General features: G+C 47.4%; 1 protein-coding gene across 1 annotated transcript in view; it reads left to right on the top strand.

The window, feature by feature from the left end:
- Positions 1 to 19,005, top strand: part of LOC132835869 (E3 ubiquitin-protein ligase RNF220-like) — a 128,020-nt gene that overhangs the window by 88,463 nt on the left and 20,552 nt on the right. Inside the window, exons 4-7 of the mRNA XM_060854965.1 lie at positions 3,847 to 3,973; positions 4,375 to 4,423; positions 7,731 to 7,814; positions 10,765 to 10,807. Of these exons, the coding sequence (XP_060710948.1) occupies positions 3,847 to 3,973; positions 4,375 to 4,423; positions 7,731 to 7,814; positions 10,765 to 10,807 (303 nt within the window). The remainder of the gene's footprint in view (positions 1 to 3,846; positions 3,974 to 4,374; positions 4,424 to 7,730; positions 7,815 to 10,764; positions 10,808 to 19,005) is intronic.

Genomic DNA, 19,005 nt, shown 5'->3' on the forward strand with positions numbered 1-19,005 from the left:
ATTCGAGGTGCTATATAAACACAAAGTTGTTGTTGGATGCAGAGAAGTTGCAGCGCTGTGTGGGCGGGACAAGAGGCTGGATGTTAAGACAAAATGGCTGGCAGTCCTTGACATCTACTAGAGCTGCAAATACCCTTGCTGCCTGGAATAACATGGCTAATTTAACCCATGAAACAAGGCTTGCGGTCCTTGAAGCAGACATGTCAAGAAGGAGGTGGGATACGTGTTGATATAAAAACAGAAGTAGGCCATCGGCCCTTCCATGATGTTCCACCATTCAATGAGATCATGGCTGACCTATGGCCTAACTGCCCGTGGACCATGTCCTGTAAAACTTTGCTTACTAAACATGTACCTCTCTCTAGATTTAAAATGATTTGGAGATGCCGGTGTTGGACTGGGGTGTAAAAAGTTAAAAACCACACAACACCAGGTTATAGTCCAACAGGTTTAGTTGGATGCACTAGCTTTCGGAGCGCTGCTCCTTCAACCACCTGATGAAGCGCTCCGAAAGCTAGTGCATCCAACTAAACCTGTTGGACTATAACCTGGTGTTGTGTGGTTTTTAACTTAGATTTAAACTGTTGTTTGAGGAAGCGAGTTCCAAAGCTCTCCCACTCTTTGTGTGTTGGAATGCTTCCTGGCCTGAATTCTCCGAATTCTTAGTACGGAAATCTCACCACATAGCACCATGTAAGGGTTAAAAATGAGGCATTGTGTAGATGTGAAAGTTAATGTCAACGAATAAATATTCAGTCCTGACTCCCAGGGCAAAATGTTAACAGAGCTGTTTGCATTCTCTAGCCCTGCAACTGGTGTTTGACAGTGCGAACACCCGACCCACCCCCTCCTCCAACTGCAAAGGCAGTGCCACTCTCTCAGTCTGTGTGGGTCATTGTGTGGATAATGAGCTGATAGTCATTCAGTACTGCCTTTTCCCAGGAGCTCAGGATGTGGGCCATTGGCCATTGAGCTGATGCTCCTGATAGATCATCAGCCAGTCAGGCTCCACTTCTGAATGGCCATGCCTCTGAACAATAAGTCAATTATGGCCTCTGCAGTGCTATGATAATAGAATCCCCACAGTGTGGGGGCAGGCCATTCGGTCCATCGAGTCACACTGACCCTCCAAAGAGCATCCTCCCCCCCCCATCACTGTATCTCTCATGGTGAACTCATCTGATGTGCCCATCCCTGGACACTAGGGGGCAGTTTAACAAGGCCAACCCACCCTAACCTGTACACCTTTGGATTGTGGAAGGACACCCATAATGCTCCAAACAGCAATCCACCCAGATCCATCCCCTTCATCCTGTATTTACCAAGACCACTCCACCTTACGTGCATATCCCTGAACACTACGGGCAATTTATAATGGCCAAGCCACCCTAACCTGCACATCTTTGGACTGTGGGAGGAAACCAGAGCACCCAGAGGAAACCCATGCAGACATGAGGAGAATGTGCAAACTCCACACAGACAGTTGCCCGAGGCTGGAATCGAACCTGGGTCCCTGGCTCTGTGAGGCAGCAGTGCTAACCACTGTGCCGCCGTGCTGTGGGGAGGTGAAGGAAAGTAACTGGACTCCAGGAAACAGTCTCAATGCTGAAGGATGATGCTGACATATCCCTGGTCTGTCAAATGCTGTAACAAGCTCCATCCCGGAGCAAGGAGCCAACATCACGGCATCATCTCGTCCTTCATCGCATGCCCTTTTCCAAAACATGGAGGTTGGAAGCAGCGAGCCTGTCAAAGTGGACCATCTGCAGCTTCCTCAGAGCATGGGTTAGGTTTATACAGCCCTTTCTCTGCCCTGGATAAATGCAAAAGGCACCCCGACTCCCCAACCACCATCAGCCATCTGGGGGCCTTTCCAAGTCCTATCCCAGTTGTCCCGATGGGTTTACAGTGTGGGCAGCCTGTGCTGGACACTCTCACATACTCAGACATCACCAACACTGGTGACAATGGGAGACTGGGACTAGGGGAACAGGAACCTCAATGTTCCAGACACAATACAATATCTTATGTGTCCCCTCCTCCCCCGTGCCCATGTAAGGTAGCTGTGTGAGCTGCTCACCCCTTTGTGGTTCTCTGGTCATTGCAGAGTGCCAGATGATGGATGGGGGATTATCGGTGATGGATGGTGAACAATGGGTCATGGACAGTGGGTGACAATGATGAATCGTGGTCAAAGATTAATCGAGGATGGCAGACGATGGGTACGAGCTGTTAGTGATAGAGAGAAAGAGGAATGAATGACTGACATCATTCTGAGCAGTGGATGGTTTAAATTAGATTCCTTACAGTGTGGAAACAGGCCCTCCGGCCCAACCAGTCCACACCGACCCTCCAAAGAGTAACCCATCCAGACCCATTTCCCTCTGACTAATACATCTATCACTATGGGCAACTTAGCATGGCCAACTCACTCGACCTCCACACCTTTGGGCTGTGGGAGGAAATCAGAGCACCCAGAGGAAACCCACGCAGACACAGGGAGAATGTGCAAACTCCACACAGACAGTCACCTGAGGCTAGAATCAAACCTGGGACCAATGTGCTGTGAGGTAGCAGTGCTAACCACTGTGTCACCATGCCAGTGGGTCAGTGGGTAATCAGTGGGTGATCAATGGGTGATCAATGGGTGATCAGTGGGTGAACAGTGGGTGATCAGTGGGTGATCAGTGGGTGAACAGTAGGTAATCAATGAGTGATCAGTGGATGATCAATGGATGATCAGTGGGTGATCAATAGATGGTCAATGGGACATCAGTGGGTGATCAGTAGGTAATCAATGGGCAATTGGTGGATGATCAGTGGGTGGCCAGTGAGTGATCAATGGATGATCAATGGATGATCAATGGGTGATCAGTGGCTGATCAGTGGCTGATCAATGGGTGATCAGTGGGTGATCAATGGGTGATCAATGGGTGATCAGTGGGTGGTCAGTGGCTGATCAATGGGTGATCAGTGGGTGGTCAATAGGCAATCAATGGACAATTAGTGGATGACCTCTGGGTGATCACTGGGTGGTCAGTGCTCCAATGTGTGTCGGGGCCATTGTGATGAATGAGGAGAGGTCTCCTCTTGCTGCCCTCCTGTGGTGGAGAGAGATCCCATTGCTGGCAGTAAGTTTGAACCAGCTACAGGAATTAGAGGCGGGGGGGGGAGCTAGTGATGAGGTTTGGACGTTCGTGGGCCATGGCATTTACCCTGAACAGAACATGGCAAGAAAGAATCGACAGAGGAAGAGAGGTGGGGAATGATCAAATCTCCCGAGGGGAGTAGATCAGGATGTTATCATGGTTATAACCTGCACTCAAACGGGAAGGGCTATTAGGTGGGCAGGATGCCAGGGGGGACGTTAATGCCATAGTCTTGGACCTCAGTAAGAGGCTAGAGGCTGAGTGACAATCAGATCGAGGGAAGAAACAAGGTGGGGAAGCGCAGTGAATTATTGAAGGAAACTCGTTGATTCAATTGGTTCAATAGGTGATGAAGCTGCTGCCCTGCTTAATCACACCCGTCCAGATTCACAAACGTCCTTCTTTCAACACTACAACATCTTGCCCTTATATAACACCTTTCAATTTGAGAAATACCCAATGATGCTTGCTGTTGGAGGAGGTAGGTGCTGCCTGAGTTCGGCATCTCACTCAGTGCAACATGCAGCGCTCCTGGATCATCACAGCACAGGTCAGGGTGCACAGGTCAGGGTGCACAGGTCAGCATCACCCAGAACACGAGGACAGAGGGTTTAAAGCTGAACCAAACTGACACCTCTCAGAATTGATGGGGAGACAGGGCTCACTGTTTGATGCTGTTTGATTACCTTCCTTGTAGATGCTAAGACCACACATGACTGCTCCACATTTCTACGGTGCCCGCTGTGCCAGGAGGAGCTAAAACGAGGAGATCTCCAGCAACATCTACAGCACGAACTGGAGAGACTAACCGCAGTCAACCCCAGGTCTGAGTTCAGGGCTTTCTGGGACTTTCATAGCTGCTTCTGCATTGGCTCCCCACATCCTAGTCACGTCTTTAGAAAACCTCTATAACCTCTCACCACCTCCCTATCTCACCATCCCTCTCACTCTCACTTTCCCCTATCTCACTGTCTCCCTCAATCTCACCTTTCCCTTTCTCACCAACTCCCTCAGTCTCATCTCCCTCAGTCTCATCCCTCCTTTTTCACCATCCCCCTCAATCTCACCTTTCCCTTTCTCCCCATCTCCATCATTCTCACCTCCCCCTTCCTCGCCATCACCTGAGGGTGTGTCTAAGTCTCCATTCGATCCCGTAAACCCACTGTATGGTTTGCCGATGTCCCTGTCTGACTGGCTAACACTAATGTGCGCTTGTTTCTTTCAGCTGTGAGGAGGACCACCCAAAGGAGAGTACATCGCTGCTACTGATGCAGGTCATTAACAGCTCATCTCTCTCTCTCTCTCGACCTGAAAGAACGGAGTAAATCATGATAATCTCTTTCAATTCTGCTTTTCCTCATTGGTTTAAATGCCACATAGGGATGGCTGGTAGAACAAAGCCTGCCTGTATTCCACTTTCTGACATTTGTCTGGGAAAACAGAGCCCAAATATTACCAAAAGGAAAGCACTATTGTCAGAGATTTGAAAAAAACATATTCCGCAATATTCTGCTTTCTACTCTCTTAGTCTCTCTCCATTGCTGAAAACTGTAAGATTTTGGAAAGCGAGATAGTTCTGGATGTAGGTTTGCATCACTGCATTCGCCTACATCTAGAACCTCAACATGAGCTACAACTTTTCTCAAAACTCGCTTGGGAGTGATAGTGTCATGGATCAGACCAGACCACCCCCCCCGCGCCCCCCCCCCCCACCTCAAAATATTCTGAGCAGGTAGCCCAGGCCTAGATTTTTGTATTTTAAAGGGAAATGTAAGATATTGTGTTTGAGATGGAATTCAGTCGGTCAAATTACTTGATGTTAAACAAAACACAATTTATTCAAAAACTGTAGTTAAAATGCAACAAAAGAAAGAAGCATTTAGAACAACAACTCTATTGGAAACCTTAACAGAATAATAGAGGCAGTAACTATTATTAATTAACTGTTCCAATATGGTTATATCACGTAAGCACACACCTTGGGGAAAAAAGGCAAATTCGGAAATCAGATTTTTTTCACATGTAACATCCGCAATATGAAGAGACCTCCAGTTTCTAGCTAGTTCCCCTGACAGAGGGGAAAAAAATAGCTTCTACCTCTTCAAACCTCCAGCAGCTCTTGCTGAATCTAAAAGCTGAAAATAAACTAGAAATCCTGGGCTGTGACAGCAGGCCACACCCAGCCAGGCTGCTTGTATTGTTCCAACTTTTTAAAAACCCCTAAGGCCTCACAATCTGTTTACGTTATCACAGACTGCTTGGTGCCTCCTGTTCAATCTCTCTCTTGGCAGAAATCTGGACAAAATATGCCTCTTAACACCACATCATCACTACAATAGGTACTATCTCCTGAATACCAGCCTCTGTAGCCATCCTAATAGCTAACAGGATTGCCCTGACTGGATGTAAGGTTAGGAGGGGTTTTAGATGGATTGGCCCCATATGGACCAGGTGCTGGTTACAGCTCAGGATTGAAATACCACAGATACAGAAAACCTGAAAAATATACCAAGCAAAGCTGGTAAGTGTCAGGTGAGACCTCAGGGTCAGCGACCCATGGTCAGAATGGGCACATGTGAGAAATGGAGCTGGTTTATGCAGGGGCAGAGGGTAGGAAGGGGATCAGGTGTAAAATGAAAAGGGCGGGTTGGCAGCAAATAAATTCTAGTCCAACCAGCAGTGTCCACGTTCAATGGAGTAATACTTTTAAGGTTTGAGACTGCCTGGAGTTCACTAGGGTCACAATCTGCAGAAGCAAAGTGGAATATATTGCATCAACCCCACCATCACGATGGCTCAGTGGTTAGCACTGCTGCCTCACAGTGTTAGGGACCCGGGTTCGATTCCAGCCTCATACTCCCTGTGTCCGCGTGGGTGTGCTCCGGTTTCCTGCCACAGTCAAAAGATGTGCATGCCAGGTGAATTGGCCATGCTAAATTGCCCACAGTGTTCAGGGATGTGCAGGTTAGGATGGATTGGCCATGCTAAATTGCCCACAGTGTTCAGGGATGTGCAGGTTAGGATGGATTGGCCATGCTAAATTGCCCACAGTGTTCAGGGATGTGCAGGTAAGTGTTGATTGGCCATGCTAAATTGCCCACAGTGTTCAGGGATGTGCAGGTAAGTGTTGATTGGCCATGCTAAATTACCCATAGTGCCCAGGGATGTGCAGGTAAGGGTTGATTGGCCATGCTAAATTACTCATAGTGCCCAGGGATGTGTAGGTTAGGGTGGATTGGCCATGCTAAATTGCCCACAGTGTTCAGGAATGTGCAGGTTAGGGTGGATTGGCCATGCTAAATTGCCCACAGTGTTCAGGCAAGTGCAGGTTAGGGTGGATTGGCCATGCTAAATTACCCATAGTGCCCAGGGATGTGCAGGTAAGGGTTGATTGGCCATGCTAAATTACTCATAGTGCTCAGGGATGTGTAGGTTAGGGTGGATTGGCCATGCTAAATTGCCCACAGTGTTCAGGGATGTGCAGGTTAGGGTGGATTGGCCATGCTAAATTGCCCACAGTGTTCAGGAATGTGCAGGTTAGGGTGGATTGGCCATGCTAAATTGCCCACAGTGTTCAGGGATGTGCAGGTTAGGGCGGATTGGCCATGCTAAATTGCCCACAGTGTTCAGGAATGTGCAGGTTAGGGTGGATTGGCCATGCTAAATTGCCCACAGTGTTCAGGAATGTGCAGGTTAGGGTGGATTGGCCATGCTAAATTGCTCATAGTGTTCAGGGATGTGCAGGTTAGGGTGGATTGGCCATGCTAAATTAGTCACAGTGTTCAGGGATGTGCAGGTTAGGGTGGATTGGCCAAGCTAAATTACCCATAATGCCCAGGGATGTGTAGGTTAAGTACATTAGTCAGGGGTAACTGTAGAGTAATTGGGTGGGGGAATGTGTCTGGGTGGGTTACTCTTCAGAGGGTCAATGTGGATGGTTGGACTGAAGGGCTTGTTTCCACACTGTAGGAATTCTATGATATCTTCTCCCTGTGACTGACATCTTTTCCCAAGGAAACAGCTGGAAAGAATGGGATGGGGGATTTAATCTGGAGAAGGACCAGCATAAGGCAAGTGTTGAAGAACATTAGAATGAAGTGCACTGGAGGTGGGTCGACCCCAGATGAGTCTAATGCTTGGTGATTCCCTCAAGAGCAGCATTGGAAAGGAGGGAATCTGAGGGACCTGTGAATGCAGAGTGAACAAGTGGAGTCATGAGTTGAAATTGATGGTGGCGAGGTCTTGGGGATATACAGCCCCGATTTAAGAGGAAAACATTTTCTGGGTTGCTTCTCACTGAGGTAAGTGGTTACAGTGTAAGCCCAAATCAAATCTGAAAAGACCGCAGATGCTGTAACATTAGAAACAAAACCAGAAGTTGCTGGAAAAGCTCAGCAGGTCTGGCAGCACCTGTGGAGAGAAATCAGGGTTAACGTTTCGGGTCCGGTGACCCTTCCTCAGAATTGGAAAGCGCTGGACTGATTGCAAAGCTGAACTCTCTCCGGTCATTCTCAGAAAACAAAGAGTGTGATTCGATTTCCCTGGCTGGCCACTGTATTAATGCGTCCTCTCTTTCCTCAGTCTCCTCCCATTAAGGAAGAGATGGAGTCTCCCAGTGGGTCGCCAGTGTCCACAGATCAGAGCCATCATTTGGAAAGACAGCAGGTGAGAAGTGGAATTAGTGACAACTTCTTTTTAATTTCAAAAATATACTTTATTCATTAAAATATTTTGATGATCTATACAATTGGTCATGCCCATACATATGTCAACATCTTTACATACAGAAATCGAGTAATCAAACATACATACAGGTCTGTATGTTTGCTATCCACATATTTAGCTGAGGCTTCAGTGGAGCCCACTTACTGCGTGGGCTCCTGTGCTTAGGCAGGCTGACGTTACACGGTGGTCTTTCCCCACCGCGCCTTGGTGGCAGCTGCCCCAAGCTTCAGCGCGTCCCTCAACACGTAGTCCTGGACCTTGGAATGTGCCAGTCTGCAACACTCAGTCGGGGTCAGCTCCTTCAGCTGGAAGATCAACAGGTTTCGGACCACCCAGAGAGCGTCCTTCACCGAGTTGATGATCCTCCAGGCACAGTTGATGTTTGTCTCGGTGTGTGTCCCGGGGAACAGGCCGTACAGCACGGAGTCCCGCGTCACGGCGCTGCTCGGGACGAACCTCGACAAACACCACTGCATTCCTCTCCAGACTTCCTCTGCATAGGCACATTCCAGAAGGAGGTGTGTGACAGTCTCATCCCCCCCACAGTCACTTCGAGGGCAGCGTGCGGTGCGGCTGAGAGTCCGGGCGTGCTTAAAGGATCTCACAGGCAGAACCCTTCTCACCACCAGCCAAGCCATGTCTTGGTGCTTGTTGGAAAGTTCTGGCGATGAGGCATTCTGCCAAATTACTTTGACAGTCTGCTCAGGGAACTGCTCGATAGGATCCGCCCTCTTCTTTTCCCGAAGTGTCTCAAGGACACTACGTGCTGACCACTTCCTGATGAACTTGTGGTCAAAGGTGTTTTTCTTCATAAACTTCTCCACGAAAGACAGGTGTTACGGAATGGTCCAACTACTTGGAGCGTTCCGCGGCAGCGAGGCCAGGCCCATCCTTCGCACCACCAGGGACAGGTAGAACCTCAGTACGTAGTGACACTTGGTGTTTGCGTACCGGGGATCCACGCACAGCTTGATGTAGCCACACACAAGGGTGGCCATCAGGGTGAGGGTGGCATTGGGAGTGTTTTTTCCCCCATTGCACCGGTCTTTGTACATGGTGTCTCTTCGGACCCGGTCCATCTTTGACCTCCATGTAAACTGGAAGATGGCCCGGGTGACTGCAGCGGCACAGGTTCTGGGAATAGGCCAGACCTCTGCCACGTACAACAGCAATGACAGTGCCTCACACCTGATGACCAGGTTTTTAACCCACGGGGGAGAGTGACCGTAGCTTCCATCTGCCCAGTTTCTGCCTCACTTTGCTGATACGCTCCTCCCAAGACTTGGCGCACGCCCCAGCCCCCCCGAACCAAATACCCAGCACCTTCAAGTGGTCGGTCCTGACGGTGAAGGGGATCGAGGATTGGTCGGCCCAGTTCCCGAAGAGCATGGCCTCGCTCTTGCCTCGGTTTACCTTGGCCCCCGAGGCCTTCGAACTGGTCACAGATGCACATGAGTCTGCGCACGGACAGTGGATCCGAGCAGAAAACGGCGACGTCATCCATATACAGGGAGGCCTTAACCTGCAGGCCCCCACTGCCAGGAATAGTCACCCCTCTCAGGCTCGCATCCTTCCTGATGGACTCGACAAATGGCTCTATGCAGCACACAAACAAGGCAGGAGAGAGAGAGGGCAGCCCTGCCTGACTCCAGATCTGACTGGGAAGCTATCTGATTCCCACCCATTGATTGAGACAGCACTGACAATGTTGGTGTAGAGCAGTCTGATCCAATTGCAGATTCCCTCCCCAAAGCCCATTCTGGAGAGAACATCTCTCATATACGTATGTGATGATCAGGCAGGTGTCCAACCCCCTGTCCTGCACGTAGGCGATCATGACAACTGCACTTCCCCAATACTTATGGACATGATGGTGGGCTCAGTGGTTAGCACTGCTGTTTTAGAGTGCCAAGGACCCTGGGTTCAATTCCACCCTTGAGTTAGTGTGCCTGAGGAATTTACACATTCTCCCCGTGTGGTTTCCCTCCGGGTGCTCTGGTTTCCTCCCACCATCCAAAGATGTGTAGGTTAGGTGAATTAGCTGTGATAAATTGTCCATGGTCATGCAGGGACATGCAGATGAGGTGGATTAGCCTTGGGAATTCAGGGACTGGGTTTGTGGAATGTCCTTTGGAGGGTCAATGCAGATCTGATGGGCCAAATAGCCTCTTTCCACACTGTAGGGATTCTATGATCATACAATAACACTCTAATAATTGACATTATGTCCCTCAGCGCCCCTATGCCATCAGCTTTGGTTGCTTAATTGCTTCGTATAAAGAAAGGAGAAAGTAAAGAAACCAATGATGAACAACTTTGCTCTTCCTGATATTCTTCTTAGGGATCTGAACAGTGCTGACAAAGCCAGCATTATTGCCCGTCCATAACTGCCCTTCAGTAGGCTGACCCAACTCTACCACAATAATGTAACGTTCTCGACACTTTCAGAAGCTAGGTAAGGGCGTGCAATGGGTCTGGAGTCACATGTAGCCCAGACTGGGTAAGGATGGCAGTATTCCTCCCACGGAGGACGATATTGACAAAGTTGTCGTATACCTGTTTGGATATGTTACAGCACATCTCTGGGACAGAGTGGCATTGCACCTGGTACTCCTGGTCCAGGGCTGGGACTCTACCTCTTTGCCACATGACCCTTCAGTCTGCTGTTTACACGAGTTCAATAGTTTCATTGTTATTCTATTCCCGATTTACTAATGGATCGAATTTTAAATACTTCCTGACTTTGGAATATTATTCCAGGGGTCTGGATTACCAGCTGACTAGTATTGTTACTGCATTATCAAATATGCTTATCAACTACTTGAAGTAACTTTACAGTTGTAAATACTCAAAATAGCTAATAACTACTCTAACTTCTGTCTGTCTTTAGACTTTCCAACAAGTAAAAATTAACAGAGAGAGTCGGCTCAATGGTGAGTGTTTAAACTGAGAAATGACAAGGTGGTAGACATGTGTCTGTATTTGTGTGTCATTTAATGTGTGTATGTGTGATTGTGTATGTATGGGGTGTGTGAGTGTGTGTGTATGTGTGATTGTGTATGTATGGGGTGTGTGAGTGTGTGTGTATGTGTGATTGTGTATGTATGGGGTGTGTGAGTGTGTGTGTATCTGTGATTGTGTATGTATGGGGTGTGTGAGTGTGTATGTATGGGGTGTGTGAGTGTGTGTGTATCTGTGAGTGTGTATGTATGGGGTGTGTGAGTGTGTGTGTATCTGTGATTGTGTATGAATGGGGTGTGTGAGTGTGTGTGTATCTGTGATTGTGTATGTATGGGGTGTGTGAGTGTGTGTGTATCTGTGATTGTGTATGTATGGGGTGTGTGAGTGTGTGTGTATCTGTGATTGTGTATGTACGGGGTGTGTGAGTGTGTGTGTATCTGTGATTGTGTATGTACAGGGTGTGTGAGTTTGTGTATGTGTGATTATGTATGTACAGGATGTGTGAGTGTGTGTGTATGTGTGATTGTGTATGTACGGGGTGTGTGTGTATGTGTGATTGTGTATGTACGGGGTGTGTGAGTGTGTGTGTATGTGTGATTGTATATGTACGGGGTGTGTGAGTGTGTGTGTATGTGTGATTGTATATGTATGGGGTGTGTGAGTATGTGTGATTGTATATGTACAGGATGTGTGAGTGTGTGTGTGTGATTGTATATATACAGGATGTGTGAGTGTGTGTGTATGTATGGGGTGTGTGAGTGTGTGTGTGTGATTGTATATATACAGGATGTGTGAGTGTGTGTGTATGTATGGGGTGTGTGAGTGTGTGTGTGTGATTGTATATATACAGGATGTGTGAGTGTGTGTGTATGTATGGGGTGTGTGAGTGTGTGTGTGTGATTGTATATGTACAGGATGTGTGAGTGTGTCTGTGTATGTGTGATTGTACATATACAGGATGTGTGACTGTGTGTATGTATGGGGTGTGTGAGTGTGTGTGATTGTATATGTACAGGATGTGTGAGTGTGTGTGTATGTGTGATTGCATATGTACAGGATGTGTGTCTATGTGTGATTGTGTATGTATGGAGTGTGTGAGTGTGTGTGCATGTGTGATTGTATATGTACAGAATGTGTGAGTGTGTGTGTGGGTATGATTGTAAGTGTACAGGATGTGTGAGTGTGTGTGTAAGTGTGATTGCGTATGTATAGGATGTGTGAGTGTGTGTACCTGTATGTGCGTGGGTGTGCATGTGGGGGAGGTGTTTGTGTGAGAATGTGTGTGTGTGTGTGTCAGAGGGTGTGTGTGCCCATGTGTGTGCTTGTGTGCCTGTGCATGTGTTTATGGGTGTGTGTGTATGTGCGCGCATGTGTGTGTGTATGGGAAGGCTGTGTGAGTGTGTGTGTGTGTGTATGTGTATGGATGTGTGAGTGTGTGTATGTGTATGGATGTGTGAGTGTGTGCGTGTCTGTGTGTGTGTGTGTGTGTGTCCATGTGTGTGCGTGTTCTGTGTGGTGTGTGTGTTTGTGTACGTGTGCGTGTGTGTGTTTGTGTGGTGTATGTCTGTGCGGTGTATGTGTGTGTGTGTGGGTGTGTGTGTGTGAGAATGGGTGTGTATGTGTGTCCGAGTGTGTATGTGTATTTGTGTGTGCGTCTGTGTGTGCATGGGATGTGTGTGTGTGTATGGGTGTATGAGTGTGTGTGGCCGTGTGTGCTTGTCCATGCATGTCCGTGTGTATGTGTGTGTGCGCTTGTGTGTCTATGTGTCCATGTATGTGTGTCTGTGTGTCCGTGTGTTTGTGCGTGTCTGTGTGTGTATGGTGTGTGTGTATGGTGTGTGTGTGTTTATGTGTGTGTGTGTGTCTGTGTATGGTGTGTGTGTGTGTCTGTGCAGTGTGTGTGAGTGTGTGTGTGGTGTGTATCTGTCTGTTTGTGTGTGTCTATGCGTGTCTGTGTGGTGTCCGTGTGAATGGGGGGTGGGCTGTGTCCGTGTATGTGCATATGTGTGTGTGTGTGTGTGTGTGTGTGTGTCTGTGTGTGTATGATGGGTGTGTCTGTGTGTATTTATGGTCTGTGTCTGTATGTTTGTGTGCTTTTGTGTGTGTGTGTGTGTGTGTGTATGGGTGTGTCTGTGTGTGTGTATGATGGGTGTGTCTGTGTGTATTTATGATGTGTGTGTGTGTGTGTATGATGGGTGTGTCTGTGTGTATTTATGATGTGTGTGTGTGTGTATACATGGGCATATCCAAACTTGTGGTGTGTACTTAATTTGCTTGCTGCATGTGGACATTGCTAACCGGATCCTAAATTACCTTCTGAAATTATGCTGCACTTCTATTTGCCATCAGTACCCCCACAATGCCGTTAGGGAGGCAGAGCCAGGATTTTGACTCAGTGACTCTGCAGGAACGGACGGTATATTTCCAAGTCTGGATGGGGAGTGTTTTGCGTGGGATGGTTCCCTAATATCTATTGCCTGGGGATTGCAGGTTTCAGAGCTGTGTGTTCACTTGCATGTTTGCACATATGTCTGCGTGAGGGAACATGTGCTCAGTCCCACTGCACAGGTGGTGAGCTCCTGAAAAAGTGCAACATTACCCTGAAAAATAGATCAGGCAGCAGACTGGAACCATGGACCATCTCCCAATTTCCCACCTGGATCCTGGATTGGGCTGGATTGAAGGAATCTGCTGGTTGGGACAAGCCAGAGAACAGAGCTCAAACCCCTCTGAAAAATGAGGGTCTGCTGATTTTTACAGCTTCTTCATGACCTCCCTGATTGACAGTTTTCATATAGTCTGAAACCTGAAAAAGCATTGGCAATACAATTCATGAAATCTGTACAAATTTTGCGAATACACATGCAGTTCATTAATAGAGTCATAGAGTTGTACAGCATCGGAACAGACCTTTCGGCCCAACTCGTCCATGCTGACCAGATATCTTCAGTTAATCTAGTCCCATTTGCCAGCACTTGTCCTGTATCCCTCTAAACCCTTCCTATTCATATCCCCATCCAGATGCCTCTTAAATGTTATAATTGTTCCACTTTCTCTGGCAGTTCATTCCATAAACGCTCCGTGTGAAAAAGTTGTCCCTTAGGTCCCTTTCAAATCTTTCCCCCCTCACTCTAAACATACATCCTCTAGTTTTGGACTCACTACACTGGGGAAAGGATCTTGACTATTCACCCCATCCATGCCCCTCATGATTTTACAAAACTCTCCACACCAGGGGAAAAAAATTCCAGCCTATTCAACTTCTGCTGATAACTGAACCTCTCCAGTCTCAGTAACATCCCTGTAAATCTTTCCCACACTCTTTCTGGTTTAATAACATCCTTCCAAAGCACAGCGATCAGAATTGTACGCAGTCCTCCAAATGTGGCCTTGCCAGTGCCCTGTACAGGTGTAACATGAGGTCCCACCTCCCATAGTCAATGCTCTGACCGATTAATACAAATGTGCCACGTGAATGTTTCACCACCCTGTCTACCTGCTCTGCCACTTTCAACGAACAACGCAGCTCGGTCTCTCTGTTCACAGACACTCCCCAGGGTACTGCCATTAACTGTGTAAGTCCTGCCCTGGCTTGGCTTGCCAAATTGCAACGCCTCGCATTCATCTGCATTAAACTCCATTTCCATTCCTTGGCCCGTTGACCCAGTTGTTCAAGATACCAGTAAACTGGTAGTCACTGACAGGATTAATCCCACACTGCCTGCCCTACTGCCTAATGGACAGTCCATTCCCATGGACACAAACAATTCCAAATGGTTGAGAATTGGCCACTTCAGTCACATGAAGACCCACATCAGAAGCCCATGTCCTTGAGTAGATGTCATCCTCAAATTGAAGGACAGTTGACAAAACACTGACACTACATAGAATGCAGCACATAGAACATTCCATCACAGTACAGGCCCTTCGGCCCTTAATGTTGTGCTGACCTGTGAAACCAATCTGAAGTCCATCTAACCTACACTATTCCATTCTCATCCATATGTCTATCCAGTGACCACTGAAATGCCCTTAAAATTGGCGAGTCTGCTACTGATGAAGGCAGTGCGTTCCATGCCCATACTACTCTCTGAGTAATGAAACTATCTCTGACATCTGTCCTATATCTACCACCCCTCATTAAAGCTACGTCCCCTCGTTCTAGCCATCACCAACTGATGAAAAAGGCTCTCACTGTCCACCAAATCTAACCCACTGATTATCTCATATGTCTTAATTAAGTCACCTCTCAACCTTCTTCACTCTAACGAAAACAGCCTCAAGTCCCTCAACCTTTCCTCATTAGACCTTCCCTCCATACCACAGTGCAGCAAGTTGCACTTTGGATGCTGCCTGAACTGCTGTGCTCTTCCAGCACCACTGATCCAGAATCTGGTTTCCAGCATCTGCAGTCATTGTTTTACCTTCCCTCCAAACCAGGCACCATCCTGGTAAATCTCCTCTGCACCTTTCCAACGCATCCACATCCTTCCTATAATGCCGTGACCAGAACTATACGCAATACTCCAAGTTAACATCATCTTATCCTGAAGTGTAAGGATTTGTTTGACAGCTTAAAAGGATATAAACTTTGCAATTAATACAGCAGGGCTTTATAATAAGTGGACTCAGTTATTATCCACCACACTCATTGGGTGTGCCAGGGATTTCCCTGCAACTAACTCATTACTGACAGCTCTCCCAAACCCCCCAGTGTAAAATCAGAGGCTTCAGTAGTTAAAATAAAATAATTTCATCAACTGAACCATGTTAACTCCAAGCACAAATGCAGAAGCAAGTCGGCAATTTCTTAAAATCTTCACCTATTTTTCCTAATCAATCTGTAGAGAGATGTACCACATGACCACTGTACCAGAAGAGGACCCCTAGGAGTTGGGATTTTTTTAACATGTTTTTTAATCAACCTATTTTTCGAACTAACCTGTCCAAGATTTTAATTGAGAGTCAAAATGTGTGGTGCTGGAAAAGCACAGCAAGTCAGGCAGCATTCAAGGAGCAGGAGAGTCAACGTTTCGGGCATAAGCTGTTCATCAGGAATATGGCGGAGGGGCTGAGAGATAAATGGGAGGGGAGTGGGGCTGGGGGGGAAGGTAGCTGAGAGTGCAATAGGAGGATGAAGGTAATAGGTTGGGGCGAATCAGTGGGAAGGAAGATGGACAGGTCAAGAGGACTCTGGAGTAGATAGGATTTGAACCTGGGTCTCCTTGGCCCAAGGTGAGGGATGCTACCACCACAAGAGGACCCCTGTGAGTTGGGAATTTGGAAACTAACTGGAATAAGATCAGCTGTTCTCCTGTCAACTCATATATAGCTTGTGGTGGCTATGAACGAGACAGGGATAGTTGGGAGACAACATTCCGGCTTAGCGTGTTTTTACAAATGTCAGCACAACAGCTCCCTGTCGTATTCACCAAGCAGGAAGGTTGAATCATTCCCCATCCCTCTTCCATAAGTCTATCTGGCTGTCTGATCTCTGCAATCCAATTAGTAGCCATCTCCATTTCTTTTCAATACTCAGCATAAAGACTTTATGAAAGCAGAGACTCCAGTCTGCCTTCACGTTCAGAAGAAATATTGGACCATTAGTTTCAAATAACACAATAAGAGTTAGCGCTGTCCTTGTTATGACCCAGAGTCATGCTATCAGATTATTTTAATGTCATGCGGAACAGGCAATGAGTCTTCATCATGGCAAGGATGGATGTTGGGTGCCACTCTGCGCTATGAGACATGACTGTACAAACAGCAGAACATTAGGCCTGAAAATGTTCGAAGGAGGCACAGCACTTTGTATTTCTGCTTCTGACCCCAAAGGTTGTGGGTTCGGTCTCCACTCCAAATCGTTAAGAATACAGCCTACATGGAAACAGAAAAGAAGGGAGGAGGTGGAGGCCATTCAGCCCTTCAAACCTACTCTGGCATTCATCACCGTCATGGCTGATTATCCAACTCAATAGCCCGGTCCTGCTTTCTCTCTTTAACCTTTATTCCATTCACCCCAAGTGCTATATCTAGCAGTCTCTTGAATACATTAAATGTTTTGGCATCAGCTCCTTCCTGTGCTAATGAATTCCACAGGCTCCCCACTCTTTGGGTGAAGAAATGTCTCCTCATCTCCATCCTAAATGGTCTGCCCAGATTCTCAGACTGTGACCCCTGGTTCTGGATGCACCCACCATCAGGAACATCCTCCCTGCATCTACCCTGTCTAGTCCTTTAGAATTTTGTAAGTCTGTGTGAGATCCCCTCACTCATCTGAACTCCAGTGAAAATAATCCTAACATAGTCAATTCTCCACATGAGTCAGTCCCTCTATCCCTGAAACCAGTCTGGGAAACCCCTCATTGTACTCCCTTGAGAGCAGGAGCATCCTTCCTCAGAAAAGGAGACCAAAGCCGCACACACTATACCAGGTGTGGCCTCACCAAGGCCCTGTAAAGCTGCAATGACACATCCCCTTTCCTGTATTTGAAACGTCCCGCAATGAAGGCCAACATACCATTTGCCGCCTTTACCGCTTGCTGTACCTTCAGTGACTGGTGCATAAGGACACCCAGGTCCCGCTGCACTCTCCCCTCTCCCAATCTACAGCCATTCAGGTAGTAATCTGCCTTCTTGTTTTTGCTTCCAAAGTGAATAACCTCACATTTATCCCAGTTATACTGCATCTGCCATTGATTGGTCTCGGCTGATACTTCAGTGCAGTTCTGAGAGAGGGCTGCACTGCCAGAGGAGCTGTGCTTATTTTCAGATAGGACATTAAACCGAGACTCCACCTTCCCTCTCGGGTGGGAACTAAAGATCCCATGGTGTGATTCAAAGAGCACTGAGGCTGCTCTGACCAATAATTCTCCCTGAGTCGAGTTATCATTCTCTCATTTGTTTGTAGGAATTTGCCATGAGCATGCTGGGTGCAATGATTCCCACAATGAGAGCCCTTTAATATCACTTCATTAAATGTATACACTCAATGGTGCTTTAAGATCATGGAAGCGTTATACAAATGGAAGTCTTTCTTCTTTATGACTGGTTATCTTTGAAGAGGAATCTGAAATGAGCCCATAAATCGTCAGAAAGGGAGAGGCTTTGTCCATTTACTCTGAACTTGCCCAAGTCACAATGTTTTGAAATCTCCGGTCAGAGATAGATAGTTGGGGGAGGCTTCCCTATCTCGAGTGAGGGAATGACGGACACAAAGCAATGATCGGTACTCCTCAAGAGGGACACAGATTCACTCAGGATCGCCTCTTCTGACCAAAGTTCTGAGGAAGGGGTACCAGACCCCAGACGTTAACTCTGATTTCTCTCCACAGATGCTGCCAGACCTGCTGAGCGTTTCCAGTGACTTCTGTTTTTGTCCTCTGACCAAATGTTTTGGAAAAGTTGGCAATATTTTCCTCATTTCATATGAAATCCTCATTTTTATTTGCGCAGTGGGCCTTGGTTCCTCTGCTTTGTCCCTCCAGTCCGATATAAATAACTAGAGAACAGAAACGTAAAGTGAAGCTCAGGAGGGGTACAGGGGATTTGAATAAATCATTTTCACCCAGAGGGTGATGGGAGGGTGGAAGGTACTGCCCACGAGGACATTTGAGATGGGAGACCTCACCGTCTTTGCACTTGGAATGTCATAACAGGTGCAGGTGGCACGGTGGCTCAATGGTTAGCACTGCTGCCTCACAGCACCAGGGACCCGGGTTCGATTCCAGCCTTGGGCGACTGTGTGGAGTTTGCATATTCTCCCTGGGTCTGTGTGGGCTTCCTCCCACAGTGCAAAGATATGTACGTTAGGGTGAATTGGTTATGCTTAAATTGCCCATACTGTTCAGGAATGTGTAGGTTAGATAAATTGGCCAGACTAAATTGCCCATAGTGTTCATTAGTCAGGGGTATGCATTGGAGCAATAGGGTTGGAGGTCTGGGTGGGTTACTCTTTGGAGGGTTGGTGTGGACTCATTGGGCCAAATGGCCTGTTTCCACACTATAACGATTCAATGATAACCTTCAAAGCTCCAGGCCAAGTGCTGGAAAGTGGGATTTGTGTGGATAGGCCAGTACAGACTTGGGCTGAAGGGCCTCTGCCATGCTGTATGACTCTGATTTTAACCCAGCTCAGAGCCTCTTCCCGACTGTGCACACTTCCCCCTGA

The sequence above is a fragment of the Hemiscyllium ocellatum genome, chromosome 45 (genome assembly GCF_020745735.1).
Source record: "Hemiscyllium ocellatum isolate sHemOce1 chromosome 45, sHemOce1.pat.X.cur, whole genome shotgun sequence".
In the NCBI taxonomy this organism is placed as follows: Eukaryota; Metazoa; Chordata; class Chondrichthyes; order Orectolobiformes; family Hemiscylliidae; genus Hemiscyllium; species Hemiscyllium ocellatum.